This window comes from Coloeus monedula (genome assembly GCF_965178545.1).
Source record: "Coloeus monedula genome assembly, chromosome: W".
Taxonomy (NCBI): domain Eukaryota; kingdom Metazoa; phylum Chordata; class Aves; order Passeriformes; family Corvidae; genus Coloeus; species Coloeus monedula.
The window spans coordinates 10,423,854-10,440,462 of record NC_138821.1 but is presented as its reverse complement, the minus strand read 5'-3'; the positions used below and the strand labels follow the sequence as shown (position 1 = coordinate 10,440,462).

The 16,609-nt window shown below is 42.5% G+C and overlaps 2 protein-coding genes across 4 annotated transcripts; both read right to left on the bottom strand.

Moving 5' to 3' along the window:
* Window positions 1–7,781: 7,781 nt before the first annotated feature.
* On the bottom strand, window positions 7,782–12,089 carry LOC309584618 (UPF0729 protein C18orf32-like). The gene is made up of 3 exons (XM_082300743.1): window positions 12,027–12,089; window positions 9,368–9,620; window positions 7,782–8,710 (listed from the first exon to the last, which is right to left on the bottom strand). Exons 2-3 carry the CDS (start codon window positions 9,593–9,595, stop codon window positions 8,636–8,638), a joined length of 303 nt encoding a protein of 100 aa, XP_082156869.1. The 5' UTR covers window positions 9,596–9,620; window positions 12,027–12,089; the 3' UTR covers window positions 7,782–8,635.
* A 366-nt stretch (window positions 12,090–12,455) lies between these two features.
* LOC309584617 (large ribosomal subunit protein uL22-like) lies at window positions 12,456–16,265 on the bottom strand. 3 transcript variants are annotated; one of them, XM_082300740.1, is made up of 7 exons: window positions 16,224–16,265; window positions 15,774–15,826; window positions 15,641–15,681; window positions 14,370–14,504; window positions 13,868–13,966; window positions 13,046–13,237; window positions 12,456–12,551 (listed from the first exon to the last, which is right to left on the bottom strand). In XM_082300740.1, the coding sequence occupies exons 2-7, from the start codon at window positions 15,811–15,813 to the stop codon at window positions 12,504–12,506; spliced, it is 555 nt and encodes a 184-aa protein (XP_082156866.1). In that variant the 5' UTR covers window positions 15,814–15,826; window positions 16,224–16,265; the 3' UTR covers window positions 12,456–12,503. The 3 variants fall into 3 exon arrangements, with proteins under 3 accessions (XP_082156866.1, XP_082156868.1, XP_082156867.1); XM_082300742.1 differs by having other exon boundaries at window positions 16,100–16,230; XM_082300741.1 differs by having other exon boundaries at window positions 16,132–16,225.
* Between the last annotated feature and the right edge of the window lie 344 nt (window positions 16,266–16,609).

Here is a 16,609-nt window from a genome sequence, read left to right as displayed (position 1 = left end):
TCTGCAGATGTACTCAGGTTTAGACCCCGAAACACAACTAGGACAGGCATTGTTAAAGACACAGTTTGTGGCTAAATCATGGGAAGACATTAGGAAAAAGCTGGAAAAGCTAGAAAATTGGCAAGATAGAGGTTTAGATGAATTGTTGAGAGAAGCACAAAAAGTGTATGTTAGAAGGGATGAAGAGAATCACAGGAAGCAAATAAAAATGATGGTGGCGGCAGTTAGGGAGACAAGAGGAAACGATCCTCCCCCTCCTCGCAGACCCCGTCAAATGCCCCAGAGAAATGGGGGAGGGGACACACGAGTAGAGAAAAGGGATGTAAATGTGTGTTTTTATTGTGGAAATAGAGGGCACTTTAAGAAAAACTGCAGAAAAAGGCTGAAGGACGAGAGGATGTTTAAAGAAGATTAGAGGGGTCAGAGGCTCTATTTGCTGGGGGCACGGAAACATCAGGAGCCCTTGATAAAAATTAAGATAGGTCCTCAGCAGCAGGAATTTGAGGTTTTGGTGGACACTGGAGCAGAACGGTCCACAATACAAGTATTGCCCGCCGGGTGCAAAATTTCCCGGGATACTGCCCAAGTGGTTGGGGCAAAAGGGGAACCCTTTGAGGTCCCCATTATAAAGAATGTATTAGTAGAAACAGAATCCAAAATGGGAATAGGGAGCCTCTTATTAGTTCCAGAAGCTGATTATAATTTGTTAGGAAGGGACTTAATTATAGAGATAGGCATTAATGTAGAAGTAGTGAATAAAGAATTAAAAGTTAGACTTTGTCCCTTGAGAGTGGAGGATGAAGAGAAGATTAATCCAGAAGTATGGTACACCCCAGAGAGTGTGGGAAGACTCGAAATACCTCCCTTCTCGGTAACCATTAAAGATCCTGAGGTGCCGATAAGGGTCAAACAATACCCCATTTCTCCAGAGGGAAAAAGGGGATTAAAACCCGAAGTTGACAGGCTACTGAGTAAAGGTCTTTTAGAACCTTGTATGTCCCCTTTTAACACCCCTATCTTGCCAGTAAGAAAGGCAGATGGGTCATACAGACTAGTTCACGATCTAAGGGAAATAAATAAAAGAACAGTAGCGCGCTTCCCGGTAGTGGCCAACCCTTATACCTTATTGAGCAGATTAGGTCCCGAAAATCAGTATTATAGTGTAATTGATCTTAAAGATGCATTTTGGGCATGCCCCCTAGACGAGAAAAGTAGGGACTATTTTGCCTTTGAGTGGGAAGACCCAGTAACACATAGAAGACAGCAATTAAGATGGACAGTGCTCCCCCAGGGATTTACAGTCTCCAAACTTATTTGGACAAGCCTTAGAGCAAATCCTGCAAGAATATCAGACTAGAGAAGGAGTGGTCCTCATTCAGTATGTAGATGACCTTTTAATTGCAGGAGGAGCAGAGGACAAAGTACGAGCAGAAAGCATCAGACTATTGAATTTTCTCAGTGTTAAAGGACTAAAAGTATCTAAGGCAAAATTACAATTTGTGGAAGAGGAAGTGAGATATTTAGGCCATTATCTGAGTAAAGGAGAGAAGAAAATAGACCCTGAGAGAGTAAAAGGAATTCTGTCCATACCATCCCCTAAGAACAAAAGACAAGTGAGGCAGTTACTGGGTCTAGTGGGGTATTGTAGACAGTGGATTGAGAACTATAGTAACAAGGTTAAGTTCTTATATGATAAGTTAAGCCAAGAGGGTTTAATAAAGTGGAGCGAGGAGGATGACCAACATCTAAGAGTACTGCAGCATGATCTAGTCAATGTCCCTGTCCTGAGCCTACCAGATTTAAAAAGACCTTTCTATCTATTTATAAATGCTGACAATGGAACGGCCCATGGAGTACTAACCCAAGAATGGGCTGGAAAAAAGAAACCTGTGGGGTACTTATCAAAATTGTTAGATCCTGTCAGTAAAGGATGGCCCACATGCCTGCAGGCAATAGTAGCTTGTGCTCTCCTGGTAGAAGAGGCTAACAAGATTACCCTCAATGGAGAACTAAGGGTATTATCCCCTCATAATATTAGGGGAATTCTACAACAAAAAGCAGACAAATGGATAACCGATGCCAGACTCTTAAAGTATGAAGGGATCCTATTAGACTCCCCGAAATTAACCCTGGAGGTAACAACGCTACAAAATCCTGCTCAGTTTTTGTATGGAGAGCCCGATGAAGCTAAATTGGCCCACGATTGCCTGTTAACCATAGAAGAGCAAACTAAAATAAGACCAGATCTTGAAGAGGAAGAATTAGAAGAAGGGGATAGATTGTTTGTAGATGGATCATCTCGAGTAATTAATGGAAAAAGAGTATCCGGTTATGCAATAATAGGAGGGGAAGAGTTTAAGGTGATAGAATCAGGACCATTGAATAGATCCTGGTCCGCACAAGCCTGTGAGCTTTATGCCGTGTTACGAGCACTGCAATTATTAAAAAATAAGTTAGGAACAATATACACTGATTCTAAGTATGCCTATGGGGTTGTGCACACTTTTGGGAAAATATGGGAAGAACGGGGACTAATAAATTCCCAAGGAAAGGACTTAGTCCATCAAGATCTAATAAAACAAGTGTTACAGGCTTTGAGGGGGCCAAGAAGAATCGCTGTTGTACATCTAAAAGGACACCAGAGAGGGCTGGACTTCAGAAGCAGGGGAAATAATGCAGCAGATCAGGAAGCAAAAAGGGCCGCACTATTAGCATTACGACCTACTCCCAAAGAGGATCCAGCAGCTGAGAGAAGGAAGTGCCATACTTGCGGGGGAAATCTACAGGACCCTCCTTGCTATGCTTGTTGGGACAATTGGGGTATGGATGCTATAGAATGCGCCTGTGAGACACCAGGGGCTAAGCATTGTCTTTTCCACGGTAAAATTTGGCAGATTTATAGTTTTACAGCCCAAGAGAAAGAAAAGATGCAGAAAATGGGATTGAGGGAAAATTCGAAGGGGGAATGGAGACTCCCAGAAGATGACAGGATCGTGCTACCAAAATCATTAGCCATGGAAATTATGAAGAGAATGCATAGCAAAACACATTGGGGAGCACAGGCATTGGTAGACCAGTTTGCCATTAAGTATATGTGTATCGGAGCAAATGATCTAGCAAAACAAATAGTGAGGGGATGTGTTATTTGCCTAAAGGTAAATAAGACGAACCTAAGGAAATCCCTAATGGGGGGACGGCCTACAGCATATAGGCCATTCGCCAACATTCAGTTAGACTTCACTGAGTTGCCAAAAACCGGAAGATATAAGTACCTACTGGTAATAGTGGACCATTTAACCCATTATGTAGAGGCATTCCCGACTACAAGAGCAACGGCGCAAGTTGCAATTAAAACCTTGTTAGAACATATTATCCCAAGATACGGGATAATAGAAACCATTGATTCAGACAGAGGACCACATTTTGTGTCAAGAGTGATCAAAGAAATCATGACAGTAATGGGGATAAAATGGGACTACCACACTCCCTGGCATCCCCAAAGCTCGGGGAGAGTGGAAAGAATGAATGGGGAAATCAAGAAGCAACTGACAAAACTTATGATGGAAACCAAATTGTCATGGGTAAAGTGTCTACCTCTAGCATTATTGAACATTCGAACCCAACCTAGGTCAGACATGGGAATATCTCCTTTTGAAATGTTGTACGGAATGCCCTATAATATGGAAGAGCCTCAAGACCACCCAAGCCTAAGAGATCAGAATATAAATATGTATATCACAAGTTTAATGAAGTATAGAGAGAATCTGTGGAAAAAGGGAATGCTAGCCCAGAGACCCCCATTAGACCTTAAACTACACCGGGTACAACCAGGAGATTGGGTGATGATAAAATCCTGGAAGGAAGCAACCCTACTCCCACTGTGGGAAGGTCCTTATCTTGTACTACTTACCACAGAGACTGCAGTTAGAACAGCAGAAAAAGGATGGACGCATGCTAGCAGAATCAAAGGACCAGTGACGGGACCAACCCCCGAGTGGCAGGTGACCAGCCGCCCCAGAGACCTGACATTAAAGATTCAGAAGAAAAATCATTCATGAGCAAACATCGGGTAGAATATGCACCAGAACCATATTATATTGAGGAAGGACTAATTCTAGCGCGGATATTAAAATAAGGTGTGGGAACCCCAAGTGTCACTATTATCCGTTTGTATGCTACATCTGTAAAGTATGCGGGGACAAGTAGTGGAGTCACTGTAGGCGAAGGGTTCCCCCTAGAGGGGTTTGTATTCCTTGCTGGATGCTCCAGCGGGACTTAACTGATTAGATCCTAAAGTATAAAGTGATGCATGAAGGATTAATAAAAAAGGAATCTGAAGAATAGTGGAAGATCCTTGCATACGGAATTGAGCCAAAATATTATTGCTATCATCCTAATGAGCCAATCCCCTTTATAGTTGAAATTATTCATTGCACCTGTCGTACCCACCTGAAGGGAATCCGGTGTGATACACCTCAGGTTAAGAACTGTAACTGGGACTCCTACGTTAAGAGGCAACAAGAGCGACAGAGCTGCCCCCAGGGGTCTCCTGAAGAATACTCTTGCTGCCGAGAAGATGGTACCCCTCGTGGCTCGAAGCAACCGAGTCGACGAGCGAGGCAGAAGAGTAGAAGGCTGTGGAGGAAAGAACCCCCAGAATGGAATAATAAAACTACGCTCATGGAAATGCCTCAAAAGTAAGATTAAGAACAAGGATCCCTGGAGGGAGGGCAGGTCGCAGTGTGTAAATTGGAGGAATCCTCAAACATACTTTTGTACTCCCCACGCCTTTAGTGATGCTCGTTGCTTGACCCGGCATATTACCCTTCTTGTGCTTACATTGTATTTAAATGAAGCTAGCGCAACAGAATCCCTATCACACCAACCATTTAAATGGTCATTAATACGGTGGGAGGATCAGAAGGTTATACAAACAGTAACTACGCCAAGTAACCCAAGCTTTAGTTGTCAACTCTGTGATATTATACAAGTAAAACCATGCCTGAACAAAAAAGGATTTTATTTCTGCCCAGCATCTAACCCAGGGAAAACCTATTGTAACTGGCCTGGACACTACTACTGTGCATACTGGGGCTGTGAAACAGTCGCCTTTGGGTTTTCCCCTGGAGGAGGAAAAGACAAATATATCAAGGTCGGGTGGAGGCCCAGCGGGTGTCAGCCCCCAGAGGTAGGGCCAGACACAGGAATAAAGCAGGGTGGAAATTGTCACGGAATTCAGATAAATGTGACTAATAAAATGGATTCCGGATGGGCAATAGGAAAAACCTGGGGAGCCAGATTATGGGAATCCGGTACAGATCGAGGTGGGCACTTCCTAATAAAAAGGGAAGAGATACCACCGAGTGCTGAAGCCATAGGCCCCAACGTAGTTATTAACCCCCCTATAAAAATTCAGTCCCAGGGTAATCAAGCGGCAGAGGAAGACCACACTGCTCAAACACCGACTATTTATAATCAAACTGAATCAGACCAAAAAGAATTGAGGGAATACAGCACCTTATGGAAAGTAATGCAAGCCAGCTTTGGCATTTTAAATAAGACCAGCCCTGAACTGACAGAAGGATGTTGGTTATGCTATAATATCAGGCCTCCCTTTTATGAGGCTGTCGGAATAATGGGTAAACCACAAAGACTCAACGAGAGCAACCCAAAACAGTGCTCTTGGAAAAAGAACAAAGTGAGTGAGCAGGGGATAACACTCTCCCAGGTATCAGGACAAGGACGATGTGTAGGTACTGTTCCCGAAAAGAAAAAACATTTATGCAACATCACAGTGAAAAATCCAAAGCAGAGACAGCCAGCAGCATGGTTAATCCCGGCCGCCAATACCAGATGGGTCTGCCAAAGCATAGGAATAACTCCTTGTTTGTCCCTTGAAGTTTTTAATCATACTCATGACTATTGTATTCAGGTAACCATCATACCTAGAATCACTTACCACCCTAAAGACTATGTTTTCAAGCAACATATCACCCCTGAACACCACTTGATGAAGAGAGAACCTTTCACCGCCCTAACCATAGCAACCCTCTTAACAGTAGGAGGAGTGGGAGCTGGAACAGGAATAACCTCACTAATTAACCAGCAAAAAGAGTTTAAAGCACTAAGGATCTCTGTAGATGAAGATTTAAGTAAAATAGAGCAAGCAATTGACGGATTAGTCAAGTCAGTCAGGTCACTGTCAGAAGTGGTCCTACAGAATCGCAGGGGACTAGACTTACTGTTTTTACAACAAGGGGGTCTTTGCGTAGCACTCAAAGAAGAGTGCTGCTCCTATGCCGATCACACCGGGGTGGTAATAAACACCATGAACGAATTAAGAAAACAGCTAGAACAAAGGAAACGAGACAGGGAAACACACCAAAGCTGGTATGAAAACTGGTTTAATCATTCCCCCTGGCTGACTACATTGCTTTCAACCATTGCAGGACCATTAATTTTGTTAGTGCTTGGACTCACCTTTGGACCATGTATATTTAATAAACTAATTTCTATAATAAGAAGCCGCTTAGAAGCGGCACACATTATGCTTATTAGAGCTAAGTATAAATGAATACTTGAAGAAGAAAACTTAGAAACATTAGAACTGGCTAAACAAGAATTACAAAGATTCAGTGAACAAAAATGAATAAAGAAGAGAAATGGGGGATTGTGAAGGATGCAGGATGTTTTGTCCACTAAATATCAAGTAGCAGGAAACCAGCTGCCTATACCCAGATAAGAGCCAGAGACAAATATGTGCTTGCCTAATCCCTATCTGTACTTGCTTAATCAGCTTTTAGTTCCAGGACCTTGAGCATAATGACCATACAAGGAAGGGGCAACCAAAAGACACCGGAGGATGACTACTAACCTTCATTCTGCGACCACCAGGAGGAAAAAAAGACCCCCTAGCAACAAGTCACACATGCGCAGAATACCATGAAAAAGACACGTTAACAGGAAAAGAGACTGTATAAGAAGGAACTGGAACTGGCGAAAAGTGCGGCAGTTGGTGGAGCGGAGACTCCCCTGCCGCCCAGCGCTGTATTTGCTTTTGCCTTGCTTGCTTGCTGTTAATAAATAAAATTGTAATTAGCAGATTGAGTCTCGAATTCATTACAGGCACAATAAGTGTTGAGCAAGCTGTATGCATTGTTTTTAACAAACAACTTCTTAGCAAATCATTTAATCTCTGCTTCCCCTTCTTCCCCTGATTCAATTTGAAATACGTGGGAGTGACTTTCTCAGGCAGTTTACTCCTTTCTCACTGCAAGGTGATTCTAGACCCTTAGAAAGCTCCCAGCTTTCAGATTTAGAGCATGAACTGTGACAGTAGTGGTAGGAGAGGAACTTATTGTTTAGGGTGAGATGGAGGTTGATTGGTTTAGAAAACCCAATCCACCCCAGCAAAAATTACACCCACCTTTTACCAGGTGAAGTTCTCACTGATAAGGGTACAATTTGTTGCAACAATGTGGGCAAAATATCCAATGATACAGAAGTCAAAAACAATGGGAAAATAGCATAGCCTTTTTAGGCATATCTTAGGTAGGATTTTAGGGAAAATAAATCTTAACAATCTAAAACTGCTGAAATGGTTTTGAATCTTTTAAAGAGCACTCTGTTTTGGCAGAGAGGACAAAGCAGGAATTAATTTTTATTCCTTACTAAGCACAGGGACATCTAAAACACTTCACAATTGGGATGCGGGTCAGTAACAGAATGCATCTTCCCAGGAGGAGGCAAAGCTGGTCTTTATTATGAAGTCAGTTGTTTTATGATCTTCTGCCTGGGGTCTGTCTCCAGGTTTTCAAAAACTTTGTTATCGCTTTATATATTTATAGCTCAGAAGACTAAGAACAATTGTATGAAGCAACTTATTTTTAAATAAAATCCTGGTTTATTATAATTCAAATTCCTCAAGCATGTTAAAGAGATTTTAGTTGGAGGGTGGGGCTTTTCTTGGAAGACAGAACTACAGCATTCTAAACCACTGCAACAGAATATAAGGCAACAATTCTCTTGCATCGTGCCTCTGCTGCTCCTCTTCAGGAAAGAAACGCACAATATTTCCAGGAAAATGATTAATGGAAGTAGCATATCAAGACTTTCTGCTTTTAGTAAGTTAAGTAAATTTTACATATAGCGTAACTCCTTTAGCTCATCCAGAGATTTGGCATGACAAATCTAAACTCTTCATAATTTAACCATGACACGTCTGTCACCACAATGCAATCCATAGTTCTTAAGCAAGGTCAAGAACAGCCATAGCTTTTAAGGTGAAAGCCTGAAGGATTACACTAGCAGTTAATAAAATTAAGATGCTAAGATACATTTACGTTTCAAAGCTATATTTATTCCTAAGTTATTAAACATAAATTCCAATCACATCAAATAGATGATAGATGAAAAGTAGTTCCAGTGAGGAAGATAGAAAAACTTCAGTTTTCCAACATTTTAAATTAATAAATGTACTAGCCACCATTTTTGTGGCAAAATAAACTCTCTCCTGTAAGTGATAAGGGGTTTTATTCAGCTAAAACATGCAAAGAAAAAAGTCTCAAAGTGAGAGGAGAAATACCATGAGTTCATATTGGACACAAGGGAATAAAATCCTTAGGATTTAATTCCTTTAATCCATTTTCTTGTCACAAACTTCTGTGGACCTCTTTGTGGCAATTCCAATTGCAACGCCATTGCTTTCAAACTGCAAATAAAAGACAGCATGATAAATGGGATGTCAAAAAAGGACTTCACACCCAGAACAGTAACAGCCGGTGATGAAAATGGCTTTTAGAAGCAGGGCCAGTAATGATCTATGAAGAAATCTGCAGCAAAAACCAAAGTGGTGGTGTCTCTTTAGATCTACAAATAATTATTACTTCAGGAGGGGAACGAGGGCAGAGACAAGATATATAAACCTTTGCATTTTGAAAGAAGAGATAAATAATAAATGCACAATTTAGATGCACTAAACATTTTCCCCCATTACAAGAGGCAGAGGTGGCTGAAGAGTGGTTTGTTGTTTATTTTTAATTCTGCTTCATGTATCTGGTGTGATGTACCAATTATTTGACTTTTTTCTTCTCTAAAAGAATAGCCAGGCATTAAAAAAAAAAAAAGAAATTAACTAAGCTGTTTCAGAAAACAGGTGCAATTCCTATCCTTCCAAGACCTACCAGAAGCAGTCTTGAAGCAACTATTTCTAGCTGGCTCAGTACCAGCAACTCCCTTTCATAAGAAAATAGCCTCAAAAATGTCTGTAAAAACATGCAACGATTTACTGTTTTACGGTGCCCCTGCTTAACTATTGCTGGGTACTTTATCCGCAGTTTCCCTGGTTAGCTAAATGCATTAATCTTACTTTATAAATTCCACATTCATCCTCCTGATCTCTTTTTGTGGCTGAAGGTGCCTGTGGATTTCCACCACTGCCTCCTCGACCTTGTTTTGTGGCTGTCATTTCCTGCGCGGCTTTCTTGGGCCATACATGCTTAATGAAAGGTGCGATAATGGGATAGATATACGGTTCCAGGAATTTCTTGTAGACCCAGAGGAGGACCGGAATGACAATGCAAGGAATGCACACCATAGCTTCTTCTTGTTCTGTGACAAAGCTGGTGAGGAAAAAAAACAAAAACAACTTAGGATGACTGTTTGTATGCCATGAGCTAAAAAAAAGTCTTTAAATAATGAAGAAAGATTTTAGTCAATATTCAAACGTAAAACATTCTTAAATTATACACTAGCTGTTAATGTTTCAAAAATCCTGTGTGGTTCAATTTTATAAAGTTCTCAACAAGGGAAACATTCTTGATATTTTAACAAAAAAGGAGCTTGCTATTAATTCATTAGTCCTACAGCTGCAACTTTGAAAAACAAATTTAGAAAATAAAAGTGTTTGCTTAAACCACACAAAAATAGTTTGGGCAGCAAGCTGCAGATATTAATCCAGTTCTTACTATATTATAACAGTGGGTCCAAAAGGTTTGTTTTTCATATTCCCTTTTTATTTAAGGTGAAATTAAACAACAGGACTCAAATCTACCCAATGGCTGGCTACCACTGAAGGGCAGGTCAGTGGGAGGGGGGAAGAGAATCCCAGTCAGGATTTGAGAGAAGAAAATATGGGTTACTTCCTCCTGTGCAAGAAGAATCACTTGATCCCACACCAATCCCATACAATTGGCCAAACTATTAGAAAATTATTCCTTCCCTCTCTCCACAAACCAGGAGGAACTCTTCAAAAACAGGAACCTGAAGTCTGCGATGAAAAAAAGGGGAAAACCAAAGCACAGGGGCAGAAAGGTACAACTGGGAGAGGAAGCAGTTAAGTAGGATTAGAGCTGTCCCTCTGTCTTGGGGTGACTTTGTGATGTGCATCCCCTATTGCTGCCCCATGCCCAGGAATTAATTTTATGCCTTTCTATGCCTTTAAACTGAGCCTGAGAGGGGGGAGGAAAAAACTGAGCAAAACTTTTTCAAAGCAGTTTGCAGCTTGTTCAAGGTCACACAGAGATAGAGATTTTTTTTTTTTTCCAACTGCAGCAGGAGAGCGAGAGGGAAGGGAAGCGCCCAGTTTGCTTTTCTTTCCAGCCAGCTTTCAGCAGGTTTTTTTTCCCCAGCTCCTTTTCCTTCAGAGATTTTAACTTTTGTTTTCCTGGGACTTCATTTTTTTCCCTTTTCTCTCTGCTAGACTGTTTCAACATCAGAATACATCGGGAGGACTTTCCACCAAGGCCTTGGCCCCAGAGGTGGGCCCACCACCCCGTCCCAGCTCCAAGGAGGGGTAGAGAGAGATCTATGGAAGGACTCTGACATTTTCCCACGTTTCTCTCAGCAGATTGAGAAGTTTTATGATTTAGCAACATTATCCCTTTTCCTGTGTGTCTGTTCAAGAAATAGTTTTTATCTCTTTCACTTTCCTTTGAGGAAAATTCATTTTTTCCTGAACCTGGTGGGGGAGGGGTGGTTATAGCCTGCCTTCTCTCAGAGGATATATTTCTAGATTTGGCCAAACCGGCACACCCTCTCAGTGATGATGAGCAATATATATTGTATTATATTATATATATCGCTAATGGGCAATATATATGCTCTGCTGCACAGCAGAAACATTGCCCTTCACATTCCTCCTTTTTAGGCTGCTCTCTGAATTCTTACATTAAGAAGCAAAACAAAAGCTTTCCAAGATGGAGAATGAAGAGGTAGATGTGCACACTTCATCTGGGATCAATTTCACTCTTTTTTTTGAGCTATCCTAAAGATTTTTAGCCCTGTGGAAGAACAAAATATCAGTTTTCAGTTGACTACTTCCAAGTGTAGCTTTGGCTGCTTCAAATATAGTTTTCCAGGATCTACTTTCTGAAGTCAGAAAGAAATCTTCAGTCAAGAGAACACAAATGAATTAATCCTTTAAAACCATTCAAAAAGATAATTCAGATACTCTCTGCCAGAACTTCCTAGATACAAAATTTCCAGCAATATCTTGTGGATTCATCCACCAGCTAAAGAACATGGCTGGAGGGAACACCCCAGGCTGGCCTTCTGAGCTAACTGTACGTGTCTCTGCAGCCAGTTTGTGTGAAGATTTCAGACCAAAAAATAAGTCGTAGCTCTGCCAGATGTAAAAGCAAGCCACTGGAAGTATAACACCCGTCCTAATAGAGTAAAATACCGTTCACAAGTTTCTTCTGTGATTTGGTGATGCTCTGTTCCTTGGTTAGTAAGAAAAAAAAAATAAGAAAAACGCAGCAGCGTTTCCCCCTCCCGCTGAAAGAAAGGCGGGAGCACAAAGATTTTTCCGAATCGGTGAAGTTCCACTCAAACACGCGTTGAAACACAAGAGCTCCACACCTTAGCATGGGCTATTACATTTCGGGGTTCACTCCGTCCGCTCCCGGTTAACGGAGCCGCTCCGGCCCCATAGAAGGGCAGCCCCCAGCCGGGCTAGAGGAGCGGCAGACCACGAAAAGACTCTGGGGGAGCAGCCTCAGTCCCGTCGGAGGCCACCCCACACTCACCTCCGCCGGCACCAATCCAGCACCGTTACCGGCCGCCGCAGCCTCCTCCACCACACCGGAAGTGGTCCCCACACTTCCGACTCACTCGCGGCCAATGGGAGAAGGCGGTGTCCGCGTCATGTGGCCTACGCCCCGCCCCCAGAAGTCGCGTCAGCGCCCGGCGGTGGCTGCTAGTCACCGCGCTCGGGCTGCAGCCACCATCAGGTAGCCCGAACGGGCCAGGACAGTGGGGTAAGGAAAGTGAACGCCTGCGCGTGTTCCCACGTTCCACGCTCCTGCGAGCGTGTTCTCGCTTTATATATGAATAATAGCGGTAAGTCAACAGCATCCCCAGCGTTGCAACAACAAGCATCCCGACTACTGTGCTCACTGCCTGTGGCTGTCCCACAGCAACACCCTACCGAAGCCAAAGCAGAGAAATGCACACAATAAATCTAAACTTTCTCATTTTATTTATGTACAGCTGTCAGAGCAGATTTAATCCCGAGCCATTAGCTTTTGCTTCTTCAGCTTCTTCTGGGATATCTGAAAAACAAACACAGAAATGAGAAAGTGGCAAAATGAGACAATACCTTCACAAAACATGTTACAAATAAATGTACAGTTATCTTTTGAAGGTACTGAGAACTGTTAGAAATTTGTTTACCTGTTTACAAAATGATCCACTGATCATACTTGCACATACATAAGTGTCCCTATAAGTACTACATTGCTTACAGGCTTGCAACTTAATTTTTATTGCAGCACATCCTGGTTTCACACACATGGACTGGGGAAGGGAAGAACAAACTCCCTGTACGATATAAACCCCTGAAAACCATTTTCGGAAGTTATCAATGTTGTGTTCACAATAAATATTGAGGTTGCTCAGAAAGAACTTATTGGTTTTTTTCATAGGTATTCCAAAGGTGTCCTAAGATAGTCATCACAGCAACCCTTCTGCCTGAAAAATGCCAAGTATGAACAATCAGCTTTCCTGCTGCTGACATTAAAGAGGACTTAAGGGTATGATGCTCTACCTTTTTCTTTTGAGCAACTTCCTCCTCTGGCTTGGGAACGATCTGCTCCTTCTCAGTGAGGATCATCTCAATGTGGCAGGGGGAGCTCATGTAGGGATTGATCCTACCATGTGCTCTGTATGTGCGTCGGCGCATTTTGGGAGCCTTGTTAACCTGGATGTGCTCAATGACTAGAGAATCCACATCAAGACCCTAGCAGGGAGAGGAATAAAATTTGTGACTTGTTTTTTATCTTCAAATAAATAGTCTCCACAGCAAAAACATGAATAATCACCCCCCCCCCAGACACATACCACTGCTGGCAAATAAAATAGCCGAACTTGGCAATGTCACAGAACTGAGCAAGTTCCAAAATCAGAAAAACAGAGACCACCCCTCTACGCATCACAATCAATTTAAAATTATGCTGATGGCTCAGAAAGAGACAATTATTATTTCACGGTTACTCCAAAGGTGTCCTAAGACAGTCACCACTGCCATCAAAATTACTAAATTAAGCACCAAGTATATTACAAAGATACAAACTGACCAAGAGTTCACATTTTGCTTTGTTTTGTAGTTTTTAGGAGACCTAAACACCACTTAAACAGTTGATAACCATGTGCAAACTATCCCCCTGTGAAAAATTATTACTCTCATTTTAACTTGAAAAACACACACAGCCTAATTCAAACAAAGAGTATACCAACACCTTGATACAATTCAGTTTCATTGACAAAGCAGTCATTACCTGGCCTTCCATGTCAGAAACACCCAGTTCAGGAGTGCTGACACACAGCACGACATGAACACTTTGCATTCAGTAATGCTGACACAGCCTACCTTGAGCTCAGCATTGCTCTCTGCATTTTTGAGCATGTGCAGCAAGAACTCCGCACTCTTCCTGGGCCAGCGTCCCTGCGTCCAGCCCCACTGCTTGGCCTGGAAGAAGACAACAATAATTCCATTTTTGTCCCAGTACAATACAATTTACCTTTCAGGCACCATTAACTTGCCATTACATCCTCTTCTATTAACATTGCATAACAAAACAAATAATTTTGATCAATTGCTTGACACTGCAAGTAGATGTAATGCTGTACCGGAATTAACTCTTCTCTCCCTCTTGAGCAACCTGGTCTAGTGGAAGGTGTCCCTACCCATAGCAGGGGGTTGGAACTAGATGATCTTTAAGGTCCCTTCCAACCCAAAACATTCTATGATTCTATATTTTAATACAAAGTTATAATCAACAATGACAGACTATTCTCCATACCATCTCAAAATCATTTTTTCCTTTTAATCAGACACAGCATCCTTCCCACATTTTCATCTTGGACCTCACCTGGGCGCATCTACCAACTCCCCCGTTGTAGCGCCGGAAGGGAACGCATTGCTTCTTCAAGGTGACGTCCTTCAAGTACTTGGTGGCCTTGCGGACGTGCATGCCCTTGATGGCCTGGGCAGTCTCTCGAGTGTTCTAGCAATACAGAGCACAGTGAAGTTGTTAACACATCTGTACACGTTACAACGTGAGCAAAACCACTCCTCTTTCCTGGATCCTATTCTTTTTGCTACAAACTCAATTTAAAGGAAGCACTCACACATTAAAAAGCCCCACACCTAAATTAAAGAATGAAGAATAATTAAGAACACTTTTTTTTTTGCTATCTACTTTTCTAACCTTTGGGATGACTACCATTACTGAATTTGCAGCTCTAACACATATTTATTGTTTTTTACCTAATGCCTAGATCTTTCCAACCAACAAAATTAAAATTTGAGTATTTATGCTTTTCATAGCTCCTCCTTGGCTGCTAATCCAAAGAAGCAGGAGCCTGAAGGATAAATTCCTACTAAAATGTCAAATATGGCACCTCAGAGGAAGTGATGAGAACACAAGATAGAAACAATCTAAGTATCTCTGTAAGTGAATTATAAAGGGGAGAAAAGAAAGAAAAATTAAGGCTAAAGTATTAGTGCTTAAGACATACTAAATGCAGAAGTCAGAGAGTAACTATAATCCTACCTGATCATAGTAAAAAAGCAAATCAAGATAACAGAAATCTCTTTTCACATGAATTATGTACCACTGTGGAGCAGAAAAGCATCTGCTCAGCTTTGGTTTCATGGTTAACTTAAACGTGTCCTGGATTTACTGCCACACCTAAACCTTTTCCAGAGGGACCTATGCCCTCATGCCAAACACCGCATGCCTCCCCTCCCATACTTCTTGAGCAGCAACATAAGCAGGTGAATCCAATGTTCCTTCCAAACAACCAGAAAGGCAGAGCAAGACAAATGAAACAAATGTCACATTTCACTTAGCCCCATTCCTCCTGCTAAATTCACTGTAACCGTTTTCCTAGTGTATTTTGTTATCTGTATTAGAGAGAAAACTCTTTAGGACACAGTATCTTATTTTTGATCCTGTGGATGAAAACCATTACAAGCAGCTAAAGCAAACATAGGCCATAACCTACACTACCACCCTTAAGCAACCATGTAATGATACAGAATAAGAGACACTTTCTTCAAAAAATGCCCAACAGAAAAAACCAAAACCAAACCAAAACCAAATGAAATTGCATTTCTTACTATGCACACACTGCCTACCTTGAAATGCACTCGCAGGTTGGATCCCCGTGACTTGCATGCTGCAGGAGAAAAAAAAAAAGATGAACTTTTGGAATTACAATCTCAATGACTTTGGTCAAGTTCTACTCAAACATTCACAAAAACAACTCACATTTTGTGGGATTCTCTGGATCCAGAGAGTAGCGCACCATTTTTGGATCTCAGCTGCAAAAAAAGCAATTAAAAACCCCATATTAAAGCTTCTAACACTGATAAGCAGAACCTGGATTGTTCACCTTACTGCCGATAACTAACTACAGGAGCTGCTCAGAAATTACACTGTCTTTTCACAATTAAATCCAAAGGTGTCCTAAGAAAGTCATCACCACTGCCATAGCCTCTCCCTAGGGCCTGCTTCTACCTCACACCAGCCAGCTACCCCCAAGCTCGCGATCTCCAACCTCTACCCGTCCTCCCCCGCGCCAGCCCTGCAAATACCAAGGGGCGAATACATTGAGGCGGACCGAGACCTCAAGCTCTCGCCCCCTCATCGCCTCTCCAGAGCGCCCTGAGCAGGATGGGGGCGGATTGAGACGGCTCACTGACGGCCTTAAGTCCTCACCTCCAGACAGCGGCAGGGAAGAGGAAATGTAGGAGGTGCCGGGAGCATCTAGAGCCACCCGCTCTCGCGAGAGTCCTGGCGCTGCGCCGCGCCGAGCGAAGGGAGTGGGAGGGACCGTCGGTAAAGGCGCGGCGACGGGAGGGGTGAGGGACCGGTCAGGATGGCACATCCCCATGTGCGAGCCCGAGGTGTGGAAGTAAAACGTGCGTGCCCATCAGCCAGCGTCCTCGTGTCTCTCCGCGGGACACACCGTCTGTCCACTCTCAGCTCAAGGCCACTGTTGTTTGCAGACCAGAAATCAGCCGAAACCAGACCCAGGAGCAAGGCCAAGGGCTGCAGCTAGATGGCAGCTCAGGATGAGAATAGGGAAGCACATCGTTTAACAG

Bases quoted from the DNA above. Each gene is read 5' to 3' on its own strand.
- LOC309584618 (XM_082300743.1), bottom strand. From the start codon at position 9,595: ATGGTGTGCATTCCTTGCATTGTCATTCCGGTCCTCCTCTGGGTCTAC. The intron at 8,711-9,367 runs GTAAGATTAATG...TTTTATTTGCAG, and splicing joins ATGAATGTGGAATTTATAAA to TTTGAAAGCAATGGCGTTGC.
- LOC309584617 (XM_082300740.1), bottom strand. From the start codon at position 15,813: ATGGTGCGCTACTCTCTGGATCCAGAGAATCCCACAAAAT. The intron at 13,967-14,369 runs GTGAGGTCCAAG...GTCTTCTTCCAG, and splicing joins GAGTTGGTAGATGCGCCCAG to GCCAAGCAGTGGGGCTGGAC. The intron at 12,552-13,045 runs GTAGAGCATCAT...TTTGTTTTTCAG, and splicing joins AAGTTGCTCAAAAGAAAAAG to ATATCCCAGAAGAAGCTGAA.